This window comes from Sitophilus oryzae, unplaced genomic scaffold, assembly GCF_002938485.1.
Source record: "Sitophilus oryzae breed Bouriz unplaced genomic scaffold, Soryzae_2.0 scaffold_177_pilon_pilon, whole genome shotgun sequence".
NCBI lineage: Eukaryota > Metazoa > Arthropoda > Insecta > Coleoptera > Curculionidae > Sitophilus > Sitophilus oryzae.
In genome coordinates, this window is record NW_022146479.1 from 5661986 (window position 1) to 5679960 (window position 17975).

General features: G+C 31.1%; 1 protein-coding gene across 2 annotated transcripts in view; it reads left to right on the forward strand.

The window, feature by feature from the left end:
• The first annotated feature begins 2310 nt into the window (after window positions 1-2310).
• Window positions 2311-17975, forward strand: part of LOC115882155 (lachesin-like) — a 450816-nt gene continuing 435151 nt past the window's right edge. For both annotated transcript variants that reach the window (XM_030900029.1, XM_030900030.1), the window contains exon 1: window positions 2311-2668. In XM_030900029.1, the coding sequence (XP_030755889.1) occupies window positions 2614-2668 (55 nt within the window). In that variant the 5' untranslated portion in view covers window positions 2311-2613. The remainder of the gene's footprint in view (window positions 2669-17975) is intronic.

Here is a 17975-nt window from a genome sequence, read left to right on the forward strand (position 1 = left end):
TTTGGAAAACAGATGGACTTTAGGGTGTAGAGGTTCGATAAGAAAGGATTTTTCGAAACTCGAATTCTAATGGGGTGAAACTATCCCTCAAATATTAAAATATTTTTTATTTAAAAACCGGTGAGTTTTTCGGAAAAACTCTTAAACACGTATATTTTATTTTGTTGTTTTACATATTTTAAGATTTTTTATAAATTTATACAGGGTGTTTCATAAAATATGACCATTGAGTAATCACGATTCTGCTGCTTAAACTGCTTGACGTTTAAAGCTGATTTTTGGCAAACGGATTGACTGTGGGGTGTAGAGGTTCGGTAAGGAGAGGTTTCTCGAATCTCAAATTCTAAGAGGGTGAAAACGCCCCTCAAATATTACAATATTTGTTATTTAAAAAACGGTTAGTCTTTCGGGAAAAAAACATAATTTATTTGTTTTTTTACATATTTTGAAATTTTTTAAAAAATCATACCCTGTATGATTTTCCAAAAAGTTTGGTAGTTTCTTAATCAAGATTCTACTTAAACTGCTTGACGTAAAAAGCTTATTTTTGGCAAACGGATTTTTCGAAAGTCAAATTCCAACGAGATGAAACTACCCCTCAAATATTACCAAGTTATATAATAATATCGCCATATTTTTTTTTTTCATGCTGACATAAATGTGAGAAAATTTTATCCAGCTTGTATGTTAATGAAAATTTTTGCTTTGCTTTATCATTACCATTACAAATGATTAATTCGACGCGAACGGGTACACGCTAGTTTTTAGTATAAAAAAGAAATCATTATGGGTATTTCGCCACTGCAAGAAAATCTACAAAATAAAATAGTTATTTTTTGTAAACACTGCTGGCGTTAATTAGAGATGAATTTGCCACATAGGTATAGACATTTTTTATTTGATGTTTCTTTAGATATATACCAGGTTTGGAGATTTTCTCTGTTCTTAGAAAAAAACTTTGGCAAAAAATCCGCTTAGGAATTGTCTCGCTTATGCGGAGCATGTTATAGATGTCTATAGGCACTTTATCTAGCTAATCTTGCTTTCATGTGTGCTCAATAAGTGAAACCTGTTGGTAGTGAGAAAAGCAGCAGTGTGAGTAGGTTGATTTCTTTCCGTCCAAGTTGACCAATATGCTCGTGGATTTGGAGATGCCGATTGTCCGATGCCAAAGTCCCTACAGAAAGCCCTTGATCGAAGTAGATGAACTGGTGGTATATTAGAGAGAATATGTAGCCAGAAGGTGAGTGTAGTTTTCATGGTGCCACTGATTGTTATTTAGGAGTTGTTTAGTTGTATATCTACCAGTCTTTTTGTTGGGCTATAGAGGTGTATAATATTCAGCCGCTGAGTAAACATGGTCCAGGAGAGAGCGAAGAGTTATTTCATAGTTTTTTTCAGCTTTAAGGAGGCACGATGTTTCAGTTTTAGTTGCACTTGGCTTTAGACTTCACTTTTTAAAGAAGTTTATACGAGGAGTTTTTATGTGTGTTTTTGATTTAACTTATATACTGGGTTATGCGTTGTCGTTGGAAAAATAGGAAATCGTATGAAAATATTGAACTGTCTTCATTAACTAGATGATAGAATCTTAGACCACCTAAAGGTGTGATTTCCTAGCCACATCTGGCGTCCGCGTCTCGCCACACACTGGTTCGTTTTTGTGAACGTACGTGGCTAAAACTTGTATTTATATCAATGAAAAGTAATGTATCACTTTATAGAGAAACGAACCAGTGCACGGCGCGGCGACCGGCGGACGCCAGACGTCGCTAGGGAATCACACCTTCAGATATTTTGAAATTTGCCTGGTTTTGTAGTGCCACCTTACGTTCAGTTTTAATTAAAAAATAGATGCAGTTTTTCGTAAATTACTTAAAATCAGCTTGTCCAAAATTGTTCAAATTTGGCATGTGTATTCAGTATACGCAGACCTTTAAAAACCTATTTACGACTAAGCTGTAAAATTAATAGAGGAGCCAATATCTGGACAGTTCCAAATTTGCATGGGACTTCCTATGTTTCCAACGGCGATGTAGCTCCCGATATGTCGCTTTTATTGACTTTGCGAAATGGTGAATGCTAATTATTAGGCAATAAGCTAGTACGTGTGTATGGATAAAAGATTAAGTAATGAAGATAAAAATGTTGGGAATGGTCAGGAGTTGGGAATGAAGGTCGATATGTAGGGACGGATAATGTGACTTAAGGGTTAGGGCGCTAGAGGGAGCGAGCGACGCCTGGATTGTGGAGAGCGTCGAAATCGAGACGCTGTTATTCGCTGCCGACGCCTTCAGTCACACGAGGCAACTCGCGTCGTCCGCATTTTCACTCAAATCTGGAATTCGAGGAGCGCCGAGCTTACGAACACGCGATCCCGTGTCGTAACCTAAAAATCAGACGACATTTATTTTCCCGTCTGGAAAACGTACGATTTTCACGGAAACATGACTGGCTTCATAAATATTAACTCTTTTCATTATTAACTGAAAAAAATATTTTTGCTAAATCAGCAACTTTTCGCGCAGACAACACGCATTAATAAAAATCTAAAACTGTGATTGATAAAAAATTGTGAAACAGTGATTTTTCATTGGTTGTGGTGCCAGAAAAATGTGGCGGGAAATGTTCTACACATGGGTTGCTTCTCTTACGTTATTTAACTCAGGTAAAAACGCGTTTTTTTATAACGCACACCTTGTCACTTTTAAACTTATAAAATAATACCTGACAAAAAAAAACACGCACATCAATCACTTCGCAATTATATAATTTTTTCTTGTCGGTGCAAAGAAATTAAAATTGAGCCTTTCACCGCAAGAAGAAAACTTGCAATTACAAAACTTTAAATTCAAAACTTTTTCCGGAAATTATTTATTTATTTCCTAATTATTCAGATAAGGAAAAGTTGCTCGACAAGCAATATTGGAAAAGTTTTAAAAACTAAGATACTTAAAACTCAAAGTCAAAGTTCTCTCGCTTGTAAAGTACTTTGGGACCACCAGTTTTCCGACTTGTGAAAATTATATTTTATTCGTTCAATACCAACCACTATTCGACGGAAATCTGCTTTTTCCTCGTAAATTTGATGCATGAGTAAATATTTAAAAATACTGTGAACAATAATACCATTGGTGAGAAGTTAGGAAGGTGTTAGCTTATGCTGAATTTCCGCATGAAATATTGATGTGCCAATAGGTTGGAGTGTGATAATTTACCTACATTAGATATCTACAGTTCATTAATGGATACTGAACATTAGATCGAGTTTATGCTTAAATAAATATTTGCTACTATATAGGTAAATTTACATATAAAGGTTGGAGATATACAACATATAAAGGTTGGAGAAAAACTAAACTTATAATTGATTATAGCTCAGAAGTGCGAATTTGCAAACTTCCAACCAAGGCAAAAATTGTTTGAGAAAAACTATCTAATTTATATGATTTTAAAAGTTTTAAGTTACTATACTTTAGGCTAGAAGAAAAATGGCTTTCACCAAAGTTGTTCATCAAATTATTTTTTATTTGGAAATAGATATAGCGTTTTTGTCATATAACAGAACAATTCCAACCTAATATTTAGAATTTTACAATGATATAGCCAACTGATTTTGTCAAAAAACTTAGTAAGCAGTCTGACTTTCTTTTTCACTTTTTAGGAAATAATTTTGGCAGGCTATTTAGCAGTATTTTTCAGACAACCTTTTACTTTCCTGATTGAAATAACAGATCGATCCTGCCAAAAAGATTATAACAGACATCCTTTAGTAGGAATAAGCTTTCTTTTACTTCTCTTTGTCCGGTAGAAGCTTTAACAAAAACGTTTTCGAACGTCTTAGCTCATTTTTTTGCCTGTGCCTTACTGTCATGTCATTTTATAGTGTCAGATAGGTCTGTACTAGTAGAGGATGGATAATTTTTGTTAGATAATTTAGGTTGAGCGGTATTTTTTGATATTTTATTCTCCTTTTTTACTACTTTTAAAGACATTGGATTGGAAAGACATTGGATTGCATTTGGAAATTAATAAAAAATATCTTTAATTCCTTAATATTTAAGAATGTGACTTTTATCAACAGGATACAGGAAATTAACTTTACCCTTATTTGTATCGACAGTGGCTAGGATTTGTGGCTAGCTTAGAACGTAATGTTAAAAATTCCGGATAGTGAAATTTACCCTTGTGCTTTGAAGCAACTAAAGGATTTCCGGAATAGCTTTAATATTCAGTAGTTTTACCAGGCTCGAGCCAATTCCTAACTGAAAGTTGACCTGTTGGGTGTCGCATAACTTTTTCAAGAAGTACATCTTTAGAAAAAACTTTAGAATATAAAATAACTTTGTTTGGAAAATTTTAAAATTAAAACTAATTGCTTTGTATAACTGACAGACTTTTTTAATTGGTGAAATGAAAATGAATGAAAATTATACATGGTAGCAACCAGTAGAAACTACACTGAAATTTGATATTTACCTTTTAAACTCTGGCGCTTCAGAGCTCAATTGGGTGATATGGTTATTGGGAGATATTTATCGTATTTTTTAGTTGTAAACTTACACTCAAAACCGAGCTCAAAACCAAATTTTTTTTACCCAGAATAGTTTAAAAGTTAACTGTTATAGTTGTTATACTTTCAAGCAGCTAAAGGATATTTCTGAAATTGAGAATATCAAAATTAAATATGCCACCTCTCATATAGTTAGTGATGAGTGATATAGAGCAAATGCAAAAACAAGACTTACCTTGGTCTTGGTCTTACAGGGCCCGGTCTTGTCCTTGGTCTTGCTGCAAGACTCTTGTAGGTCTTGCACTTTTGTATACATTTCTACTAAAAGTCATTTCTACATAGAAAATCTTAAAAATAGTTTCTCATGTAACTTAAAGTAATTAATCTAATAAAACTTTAAATAAAGAAAAAAATTTTGATCAAAATTTCTGTATGTACAGTATGTCCCCGGATCATCTTTACAAGAGGAAACCTCTTTTTATAGTTAATATTTTGAGACAAATATATTTATAAAAAAATTGCTAGTTCTAAAATTGGTAATATGCGAGTAATTAAAAAAATGCATAGAAAAATGCAAAAGAGTCTTGTTGCCTGGACTTGGTCTTAACGTAAGTCTTGCCTAAGACTGTCGGTATTGGTCTTGGTTTTGCAGGTCTTGGTCTTGGTCTTGCAAAAATGCAAGAACGAGACCAAAACCGCAAGACCAGACATGTCTTGCTCATCACTACATACAGATTGTTAACTGGACGGTTACTTTATTGGGGAACAGAATGGCAACACTGCCTACATTCCAAATGAGTACTAAGCTACGCTGTCGACTCGTCCCGTCGCGTCGTCTCTCGACGAGCGAGCCGAGGTTGCCATATTTCTTGCCGCGAGTAATAAACAAATTAACAACCTGTATAGTTTTAGATGTAGGTGTTTAAATTATTTCAATTATATGATACAGAAGGTTTAAAATATTTAAAAACTTATTTTTACATTACTAGTAGTTCGTTCTAACTTCAAATAAGTATTTTATTCGTTTAATAGAAATTGCATTTAAATTGAGTGCCAGAGAGGATTAAATCAAATTTAATACACGACTGAATGTTTTGAGAAAAAGAATATTCCCCAAGTTGAATGGTTAAAATTGACGAAGGTGTTAAGCTCAAGTTAAATTTCTGGGAAGGGTGTAGATGTTTCAATACGTTAAAGCGCGATAATTGAGAAAATATATTTAGTATCTTCAGTTTATTAAAATGTAGGTAATTAGTACAAGCTCTTTGATATGTCTCTAGACATAATAATGTTTGTAATCTGAATAAGTATTTTACTCTGTTATGTTTTGATGAAGAAAACTTAATTAAAATACCTTCAAAAGGTGTTAATTTATAACGTGAAAATATTCAAACATAAAAGCAAATATAATTAGAAAATTCTATATACTTGATGCCTTTAAAAGTTTTACGATAATACCTTATTTAAAACTTTTAATTTTTAGTCCATTTAAACAATTTTAGGATAATAGATTGGATATTTTTTACTTTGTGAGAGAAAATTGTAATGAACATCTTTTTCTAAGTACCTTTTAACAAAAGAATCTAGCGAATGTTTGCTACAAAAGTTAATTTGAGCGATATTTGTAGTGTTTAATGGTGGTTGGAATAACACTTAAGTAGGTACTACGAAGTTGTAGGAAATAGTTAATTATTTCCTTTATACTAGACGGTAACTAAATTATTTCCCGGGCAACTTATAATGCTTTTAATACCCAACAAGTTTACAAGACGCTGGTAAATTATATTAGTAAACTTGACCCATCCTATCCCAATTTTGACGTTAATATACATAAAAAATATTTTTATTTGCTCATTGGGTATGTTTATCCTTATTGTGCAGAGAATTACATTTATTCTAAATTTAATTATTTAATACATGGCCAAAATATTATTTGCTGATATATATTTGCTAATATAATCCTTTAATAAATGTATGGGTTTAAATATCGGTTTATGAATAGATTAATAATGATTCCTGGAATAAATAAAAACTGTTTTAATTTCTTATCTTCGAGGACAGAAAAGAGCAATTAAAACACTTTTAATTTATGAAGTGAGAATTTGAAAACATAAAATCAAAAGTAAATGGTTTCAGGAAATCGTCTAAGTTTAATGATTTCGAAAGTTTTCAGGTAGTGTTTTAGTTCGGTGTGGAAGAAGAATAATTTTCGCTGAAGTTTTTCAGTCCATTTTTGATTTTTTTTCTCGGGAACAGTTTTAGTGGGTTTTCGGTTATTTAACCGAATATTCCAAAAGAACCTTTCGCTTAGCTCAGTGAAATCGAACCTGTCAAATACATTATAATAAGTACCGTATGATCGAGAAAAAACGGCGTCAGCGATGGCTATGAAATGAAGGTTGCTGTCATTTTATATGTAAATTTATATGGGAAATGTCATCGATCGTCATTTCCCAGCCAACTGGACGCCATTTTTTTTCGATCATACGGTATCTTTTGCTTCAACCATCTTTTCTTAGCTCTTTTTTTTAGTAAAGTTTTAATATAAACCTTTTTAGAATCTTTAAAAAGTATACTTGAACTTCTCTGCGGTTACAAATTTATTGTATATAAATGACTGAAGTTATAGTATATTTATTTTTGGATATTGGATTTCGGTCGTTAATAGATAGAATCGTTAATGACAGAATCCGATATTAGCACATACATAAGATGCAACAGGTGCAATTTATATACCTAAACACCTTTGGTTGAAAACGCATGCATATAAATAATATTTTAATATTTATTATACATTAAAATATGAGAATGTAAAATAATATTTGATATAGATCCACTTATAGTCACCTAATATTTATTTATTTATTTATTCCACACACGCTGAAACGTATTTATTTTGTTATTTTATTTCTATCGAGTTTGTTGTTGACTCTAAAAAGGGTCAAATATGCTAATATTTTCACAAAGGAACTCTGCATTTTTTAACATAGATTAATTTTTCGCTGCTTTACTGAAGGGGCTAGTTTGTTTACTTAAGAAACACCCCCGTTCGGGCGTAATTATACATTTTATTTTTGGCAAAATATGAAAGAAGGTGCATTTTATGTAATTATCTGCAACGTCATAACAATTTAGTTGGTATGAGAATTTTTTTTCCAAACGTCACAAAAGTACTAAATTTTTGCGACGTGATTGACAATATAAAAAAGTCATTTTAACGTCCAGGCATAAAAGTAAAGCACTTTCATCACAGATTAGGTATACTATATGTATACAGATAAAAATCTTCTAATTCGTGGTACGAAAATTGTTTTTTATGACGATGAGCAAACGAGTAAAATTTCTTGTGCGCAAAAATAAACTTGCGTTTAAACAGCGTAATAACCGGGCCGGTCAGGTGCTGTGCACAATTTTAGGGGCAATAAGTGGGCGTGGTATGTGCGCAAACTATTAACCTAACTAGTGCGCGACTCCGAAAATTGGAACCACGAAAAACAATGCTTTTGACGATAAGTTTATGATCTGCTGTGCTTTTATGCCTAAGCATAAAAGTACGGAAATATATTATTAAATTGACATAAAGTGTCAAATCCAACGAGCGTAACCATAGTTTTTTGATATATAATTGCATACAAGGTATGAGCCTCGGTATGACCTTTAAATCTTTTTATATTATTTGGCATGTTTGAAATAGTTTAAGAACTTATTTGTGGCGTTTGAAACAAAAAAAAATAGCATGTTGTATTCGGAGTAAAAATGACTTTTTGTGCCTCGGCTGTATGTCGTACAGCCACGAAAAGTGTCATTTTTACTCCTAATAAAACAATATACTATTATTAGTCACTTCAAGACCATGTGTCTTTAAATTTGTTGTTGATATTTGATTAACTAGCACTATCTGTGCAATTGAGTTAAATATTTTTTTTATATTTTTTATATATTTAGATACTAACAAAGCTAAAACAATTTCGAATTATATTTTATTTGTCATCTGGGGTCCGATTGCTGGCTCTATAAAAAGGCAGAAATTAGTGATAGTACTGTAGTAACAGAAGCAGTACATCCTGTTTTAAAAATAACAGTGTATTTTAAATCCATTCATTCAATGATTAGCTTCTTCTCTGTATTTATGCATATGTGGTCTCGATTTATTTTAGGTTCTCTATGGCAATGAAAAACATATACCATACAATCGAAAAAAAGACGGTGTCACAGACGGTTGGGACATGCTCATAGATTTTTTTTAAATTTGAGAAAAAAATAATTTTTGGAAATAGATTTGTGTGCCTGGTGCCCTGTGCGTCCATAATTTTTTAATTTTTCTATAAATTATTGTTAATTTTTGAAAGAAGTTTTATGTAAATTTTTAGGAAATGATGTTGATGAAAAGATTGATTTCGCCAAAATTATCATCGACTGTCATTCCCCAGCCGTCTTTGACGCCGTTTTTTTTTCGATCATATGATATTTTAATCAGTCATTTTGGATGAATCTTATTAGATTACATTGATTAATAGTAAGGTTATAAACATAATTAAATTGGGTATTTTTTAGGCTTTAATTTTAAAATTGTTGGTTCAGCATTGAACGAACTTACTCCGTTTTATTTTATCGTTTAAGTTGGTGTTACCAAAAAAGCCAAATCGATTAGGGAAAAGAATAAAAGCAAGAACTGAAAAATTACAGCACGTGGTTTGAATTTGAATGAAATATCAGCAGTTTTCCATCAAGTAACAGTGCTAATCTAAGCGATTCCGTATTAAAAATTCGCTTTAGTAAACGCAATAATATGCGAGGTATTTTACAACAAACTTTCTCGTGAATTTCGCTAAATTTTCGCAGATTTAAAAAGCATATTTCACCGCAAAAGTGCCGATATGTTTTTCTAGAAAACCTTTCGACCAAAGTGCAATTGTGCCGCAAACACTTTGACATTTGCGAGCAGTTTGAGAACTATTTTAAATTGCGAACTTTACAGAGAACAGGAAGCTTAAGCTGAGTTTGACTTTGAGTCCACAAGTTAGAAATAAAGAACCGTATAAAAATGTTTATTGTGCTTGTTATAATTTCAGTGAAAAGAAAATTCAAGAATAAAAATAATGAACCAAAAAATAACCAGAGAATCTAATTGACTTACGATTTCTTTACATTTGAAGTTGGAGTATTTGGCGTTATATCAAACACTTAACACTGGACGCGCGTTTTGCTAACCATATTAGCATCATCAGCAGACGATTGAAATTTCGCTTAAAAAACGTTTTAATCATAATCCTTTGGAATGGTATACAAATATTGCATATTATACCAGTATCAATGTGTTCTTCAGCAACAATATTTACCTAAAAAAGACGGGGGTGTTTGATAAAATATAAAAAATGGTTCAGAGAGAGTGCAAGAGTTATTAAGAAATAAATTTTCTTTATGATAAGAACAGACATTCATGGCAAATGATTGATATTGTACTTTTAGATGTTCCTTATACCTAAGGTCCAAAAATAATAAAGGTATATAAAATGATAAATTACGTTAAACGGTATTTAGGCAATTCTTGGGGTATAAATGAATTCTCGTGAGAAACATCCTTTTGTGTTCTTTTTTGTTGTTTGAGAAATATTCTTTTATGGTGTATTTTTTCTTGTTTCAGAAAAATCTGAAAACGATCCAAGTATTTTGTGGAATTACATTTCACTGTCAAAATATTATGGTTATGTATTTACAAGGAATTTTTCTGTAGAAAAAGAGCCACTCTTTATGTCAGGCGCTCTGGGAAATGTTATATAAAAATAATAATAAGTGGCACACAAAAATAGGATTAGATAGATGCATCTTTTAAAAATGATTAAAAAAATTGTAAAATTAGAGCACGTGGTTTGAATCAGCATTTTTCCATCAAGTAACCATTAATTAAAATTACCAGTAACACAAAATTACTTTATTATTTTATTAATATTGTATTATATTTATTATATTATTATTTTATTATTAATAATTACTTTATATTCTTAAAATTCATTATCGAAATGATAGAGAAAAATTTTTATTAGACAACAAAGTTATAAGTTTTTTTTAAGTACAACTTGAAACGTCTTGTTTATATTCCTCCTGGCAACCTTTCTTTTAAATACGTAGTTTCTGAATAACAAAAAGTGTCTGAAACTTTTCAAATAACCCCATAAATTTATTATAAGACCGTCTGAACTATAAGGATTAAAAAACAGTCATCAGCAATTTACTGATCCAATTTTGTATAACTTAGGTCGAAAGTTTTTTTTCGTTCTAATTTCTGTTAAATAGAATTCGTCTGGAATGTTTGTAATTCACTTATTTTTCTTACAGTTGCCTCATTAATTTTGTTGTTAAATTTGAAGTGTGAAAATTAGAAAAATTTCCTGTAATTAATATTTGAGTACAAAAGCAATTTAAGTAATTTAATTGAATATTTTCGGCTTTTGTGTTGCTTCACGATTCGAAATAAAATATTATTTAAAATATTCAAGTAGGAAAAAGTTGGCCGCAGTTAAAAGTCAGGTGACACAACAAAGCTTTTAGAAAAATTTGCATTATTGGTTGAATCAGTTTGACTGCATGCGGATTCGAAATTACAAATTTTAAAGGTGTCGCCTTGCAATGCACAGTAGTCCGGAAATCAATTTGGTGATTGCTCCTGTTTTTTTAGTCAAAGAATATATACATACATATTATACATAATTTTTAAATTAATTTTTATGGTAATTAATTAAAATAAGCGTTAGGCATTTAACGTTTTATGTAAAACTGGCTAGATATTTTTACACAAATGAAAAAGGAAATTAAAGGTAAAGGATTATACTATATCCTTATTGTAGCACATTTTTAGACAACTTCTTTATTTTTAAGATTTTGGTGATCAAACATCAATAAAATATTCCTTATGTTTGGACTAAATTTTCTCGAAAATAAAGACATAATTTAAAATTCCGTTACAATACGGAAATAGAATGAAGTTTTGTGATTATAGTGATATATAATTTATATGGTTTTATAACAAATTGCTCGCTATTTTATGGCAAATGTTGAAGCTCTGCAAACCTTAATCAAGCCTTAATCAAAACACGTGTGTTTGGAATTTTGGGTGTGACTTAACACGACAGGATCGGGCTAAGCCTTAGGCAGATTTCTGAAATATAATATATATATATATATATATATATATATATATATATATATATATATATATATATATATATATATATATATATATATATATATATATATATATATATATATATATATATATATCGGCTACACCCGCTTTACCCGACCACTGAGAGCAACCCGAAAGTACAGCGTAATAGACTCTTAACATCGTTTCCATATACTATATCTCGCTTATTTTTACGATTATAAAATGATCAACAGTATAAATTTGAGGTGTAATAAGCTATTGTAATTATTGATCGAATTTGTAACAATTTTTATTCACCACTAATGGTAGATGAAAATAATGGACATAACATTATACATATACTTCAGTAAACAATGTTATTATTTTTAACGGATAAGGTACAATGTCAATTTAATTAGATACCTATATCAGTAAATAATATATGTTTCACCGTTTTATATATAACCCGTTTGAACGAACAATAAACGCATAATTTGTATTTTTTGACAGTAATTGTATGAAAATTCCCACGGAACAACCTTTAGAAATTCTTAGGGTAATAATACGTGTTCTACTATTGTCTCGGGGATCTTTCATGACGCCTGTATTATTCCTAATGAGAGAGCGAACAATTTGTTCTTTGTATTTTTTTCATCTCTTTTACGGTTTAATTTTTTCTTTTCATGCACTTTTCTATAAACAACGCAAAAGATTGCGGATAAAAAATTTTGTGCTTGGAAACTTTATAATTTGGAAGTTTAGCAACTGTAGAGATAAAGAAAAGGAATATAATATTAAATATTATCGATAAAACCGACGACAAAATATCTTTCTGATTTGACGGTGACAGTGACATATTTGAAGTCTTTGTTAAATTAACAGTATTATGTTGAAACCATGTAGAGCTCATCTATCTTGTTTGCTTGGGTGAGATCCCTTCAGTTACAATGTCCTGTTATTAGACCCACTATAGCTTTGACTGTATTTCTGCTTTTGCTTATCAAGTCTGCCTTGAATTTGGGCGAATGTTCTACTATGCTTTTTTATGATATAGATAAGTGATCTGCTTTTTCATTACCCTTGTGCTCTCCTACCCAGGCTATTTCGTACAGGGTAAGAACAATAATTTTTAATCATGTATCAATGTGTCATTGATTACAATAATCTGGAGAGTTTGATAAAAATCTGTGGTACTAATAAATATGTTAACATTATTTCCCTATTGACATAACGGGTTTTACCTTAGTACCACAGAAATAGTATATCCTTAATCAGTGATTTTCTTCTCATCTTCAGATTCATTATTTTTCTAATAGAATATTCGTAGCTGCTAGGGTAAAACGTTTCTCGTCAAAAATATTATTTTCTTCTAGATTTTAATCGTCGTCAAAGCACACGCGCATTAACCTCCATAATGATTATCCGCGCCCAAGTTGGATTTTGCTTTGTTTTGCATCATTTTAATTCGCTCGTGCTTCTCTTTTTTCGTCATTAGTAGTCGACGTTTTCCTATCGAGAGACAAGCAAAATAATCTCGATTCCATCTAACGATGCACCTTTCTGCAGCGCACGATTGATAAACATTAAGCTGGCCTCCACTGCCGATTCATTAGCATACACCTCCGGCAAAATTCCGATCGACTGGCTTTACCTCTCTGGTTGGCTGAAAGGTTTGCACCTGTATGTGAAATTGATATAAGCTTCACTTGCGTCTGTTTGCAATATCGATACCTGAAAAAAAAATATTCATGAATCGCATACCCCATCTAACCGTTAGACTTGTTTGCAAAAGTTTACATCGATTGCACATTTTCTTGAAAAATATATAATAAAGAAAAGAAGAAAATAAACTATTTGCTTTAGTTCTAGTTACATGGGTCACTAATTAGTGGAGTGCCCAGAGACTTTTACCTCGGAATTCAATTACTGTCAATGTATTAATGTGAAACCTTCTGTATTATGTTTTATAGATAAAATAACTAAAATGTTTACCCATTTTTTTTCGTTGCTTTTAATTTTTTATTTTAGTAATTTTAGTAAATTCTTAATTATTTCCTTCTTAGTATTTTGATTTTTTTAATTCTTTTTCTAAGTAAATTTATTGAAATAAATAAATCTAATGCATAAGGTATACCTATTCTGCTTATATTCTAATTATTGAAATTTTGATTGAAATCGAATTATACAGGGTGGGGCGTCATATACGACGCGGTTTTTACAAGGAGAACAAAAGTTTGTATTGAAGTGAAATTTCCTGAGCTTATGTAAGTCAATTTAAAGTATTTTCTAAAATTATGTAGAGTTCTACAGGGTGTCCCCATAAAAAGTTATACATCAAAGTTATGTTTTTTGTAATGGAACACCCTATATATTAAAATGGGCACCTTAAAACTTTGATGTATTTTAAAGGTTAATATATTTTATTTCAATGGGCCGATTTTGATGATTTTTTAACCAATGTGTTGCCAAATTATTTGACTTCTTAGTATCTTTTTCTAAATTAAAAATAAAATTCCCCATCTGTTAATTATACGAGGGAAAACAAAATGTTGATATTTTTGATGAAAGTTTGAAACACCCTGTGAAATATGTTAAAACAGCAAGAAATTTAAAAATTATTTTATCTTCTAGATACATCCTTTCTCGATGGTTTGTTTTTTGGTTCATCTCATTAGCTTTATTTGTGTTGGAAATATTCGGTTTTAAAGAAGGCACTAACATTTTTCGTAATTTTTACATTAAGACCATGCCTTTGCTTTTGGGCGTAGTCAACACATCTAGTAAGTTCTGGTCCCGAAGCAGGCCTTCTTGACATAAGATTTGCTTCATTTAATCTCTTTCTTGTAGTCCGTTAGTTAATATGTACGGTTCTTAAGGGCAATTCATTATCAATTTGAAAAGCTGGCAAACGGCGGTTTCTTAGCGATAAACTTACAATAAGTCGATCGTCTCGATTAGAAGTTCTCATACGAAGGTTCCTGGACGTCTATATTGACGTTCTCATGGACGTGGTCATAATTCAAAGACCATTTAATCACAGTTTAAAGAATATAAAATTTTATATTCTTTAAACTGTGATTTAATATACTCTATGGTATTAAGGTATTTTTGGAATCAGAATTTTATATCTTTGTAATGATGAATTTTATATCTATATTTGACTCACCCTGTATATCTATAAAAATATTTTTGAAATGTGAACTACCATTAAACATATATTTTGTAAAAGGTTTGGAGTGAAAATCCCAAACGGGAATCCTGATACTGAGCTTTTCCGGAAAACGGAGCCTTCTTGTATGTATGCATTTGTATATGTGTGTGTTTATTTAAATACTAAAGTGAAAGCAACGAATTTAATAGGTAAACTTTGTAATATATCTTATTAACAATACAATGCAAAAAGTTTTATAAAAATTCGTTCACAGTAAATGAATTCCGAGGTTTGTATCTCATAAGGGCTTAAAGCACTCCACTAAATTGTAAATGGTGAGATAAAAGAGCTGACTAGGAAGACAACTCAAATTCTTTTAGTAATACTTTCAGAAACTTATTAATAAGAGATATTGATTTTAATTATTATTTAATTTGAAAAGTTTTTTACAGTATAGGAATCTATACCGGGTGGTGGCATTGGCGTTGGGAACATATGAAATCACATGGAAATTTTAAACGGTCCTATAAATTTTAAATAATAATAAAGAAATTAATATTTATTAATAATGTAATATAGAATATAACAATTTGTGAAGAATAATATAGAGCATTCAATTCCTTCATGCTTAATAAAATAAAGGTTCATTTTATTATTCTCAGGCAAAATAAATAACAAGCACTTTTATGCGTTTCTTTAATTACCAAATAAATTTTGAAAGTTATAGAGCGTTTATTGTGCGAGATAAAATTCAGTATAGCGAAGGCTATAAAAATATATTCTTAAATATTTTAAAAATTGAAGGTTCAGTTATAAAATCCGATTTTCATATACGTACGCGAAGCGATTTCCGTTCTTGAAGATACGTTCATTGAAACACGTAATAAATTCGAAATATTTTAGTTCATACTCCATTTTTCCATTATAAGGGAGAGTTTTCGATTATTTCTGATCTTTTAACCATGCCAGCAATAAAAAAACTGTTTTGTTTAGAAACTGGGGATAATTTTTTAACAGAATTCAAATATCCATTAAATATTTTACAAAAACTGTGATCTGTACGAGTCTAATTATTAAACATTAAGCACAGAATATTTTACAGAAAATATTGAAAGGTTACTTAATAAAATCGATTTTAAAGCTCAAATAATTTTAACAGCCAGCAAGCACTGCATTTCTCGATTTAAACTAATATTAAGAGGAAAATATCAAATTGATAGTGATTTAAATTACATTTAGCCTGTGCCACATTTAAGTGTGCCATAAATTCGGCATAAATCTCTTAAAATTCCCATAATCCCTTTTAGTATCCTGCTTAAGTGAATCATTGACAGATTCTTTCATTAGCCAGGGCTTTTTACGCGAACAGAATTGCGTTTAACGGCTCCTTAAGTCTAAATATTTAGAAAACTTTTCGAAATTCAAACATTACGTGCTATAAAATCGAAGCATGTTGAAAACAAACAGTGAAGACCATTTAGCATTAACCAGTTCAGGGTAATTACTATCGAATCGTATTTTTCTGTAAATAAATAGTCAGTTTTATGTTATTATTACTTATTTTTTCGTAGTAATGAGCAATAAAGAGGATTGGAAGAGAGATGTTTGCTCAGCAGGTAAAGCCGCGTACACACTTAGCGAACGTATACGGCCGCATTGCTTAGAACGAACGAATTCGGGAAATGTGTACGTAGCAACGAACGCATACGTTCGCGTGCAGTTGGGTTCGTTGACTTGGCGGTACTTCAAAGGGAATACTACCGCACGAAAACAGATGTATGATGCGTTCACTAAGTGTGTACGTAACAGCGAAAAGCGAAAAAGTACTTCAAACAAAATGACCGCATGTGTGCGGATTTGGTCGAACGTATGCGTTCGCTAAGTGTGTATTACATACCATAACGTCAGCCGAGACGACAACCATTCGTGCTATGAAGTTTGGTACCAGTGATATCGGAGATGGAGTTGTATGACGCGTTATAACTCAATCAAGGGGTACACTCGATCTACAAAGTCGCATTGATTAACCCCCCATCCATACATTTTACATTCTACATTCTATTATTATTTATATGTTTCAATTATATATTATTGTTTTTATTTTTAACAACAAAAAAATGATTTTGAGGTTGCAATTAAAGATTCACCAAAAAAAGATTGCATTGAAATATTATCAATATTTTCTGAAGTCTTAATAAAAGCAGAATAAATCACTTCTTTACAATATTTGTCATTATTTTGGGGGATTAAAATACTTAATATTTTTTATATGTCAAGAACAAATAATGATATAATTATTGCACAAGTTTCTAGAGGCACGAGAATTATAATATTTTCTCCAATTACAAGAAAAGTTTAGCAACGTGAAAATAACTAAACCAAAAACTTTCTGAGTTTGACCTCGGGGAAAACTGTTTTTAACTCATGCAATTTTGTGTGGAAAAGTTTTGTAAATATTATTAACGTCCGGGACAATTAATATACAGGGTAATCTCATATTAACAAAACGATACTAAGAGAAAAACACGTAACAGTAAACTAATTCTGGAAGATTAATTTACGGTTTCTACTAAAAAGATTACTGGTCACAGAAAAAATACCATAATCTTTAACTCGTATCGTAGAAAAGAATACTAAAAGACAAGCCCAAAGTGAACTTTGTCAAAATAATATTTTTATTAAATTCGCTCCAGCTAGCGATTTTAAACGAAATTCCATATGATCGGAAATATAAAGCGCGCGTTACTCTGTAGTTACAAACATCAGTATTTTTAGAAATATAAGGTAAAGATTGCTAGGTATGTCAACTATTTCTATATTGAAATATTCACTATATCGATATTTATTTGTAATGATTTTGAACACATTTTAGTAACTTATTTAATACACACGTTATTTAATAAATTCATTTGTAGATTTAAGTAAGAACAGTCTTCGGATTGCCAGGTTTTTTTTTAACAAGACACTGTTTCTTCATCGAACATTTCAGTAAATTGAAACTAAGAAACAACGGCGAACGCAGATTCTTTGGTGAAAATGGGGAAACACCAGAACACATCCTCACTGATTGCGCCGAGACGACAACCATTTGTGCGATTTATATCGAAGATGGAGAACTAACCTATGTAAAACCGTCTCAGATACTAGCTTTTGTCAAGCCGTAAGAC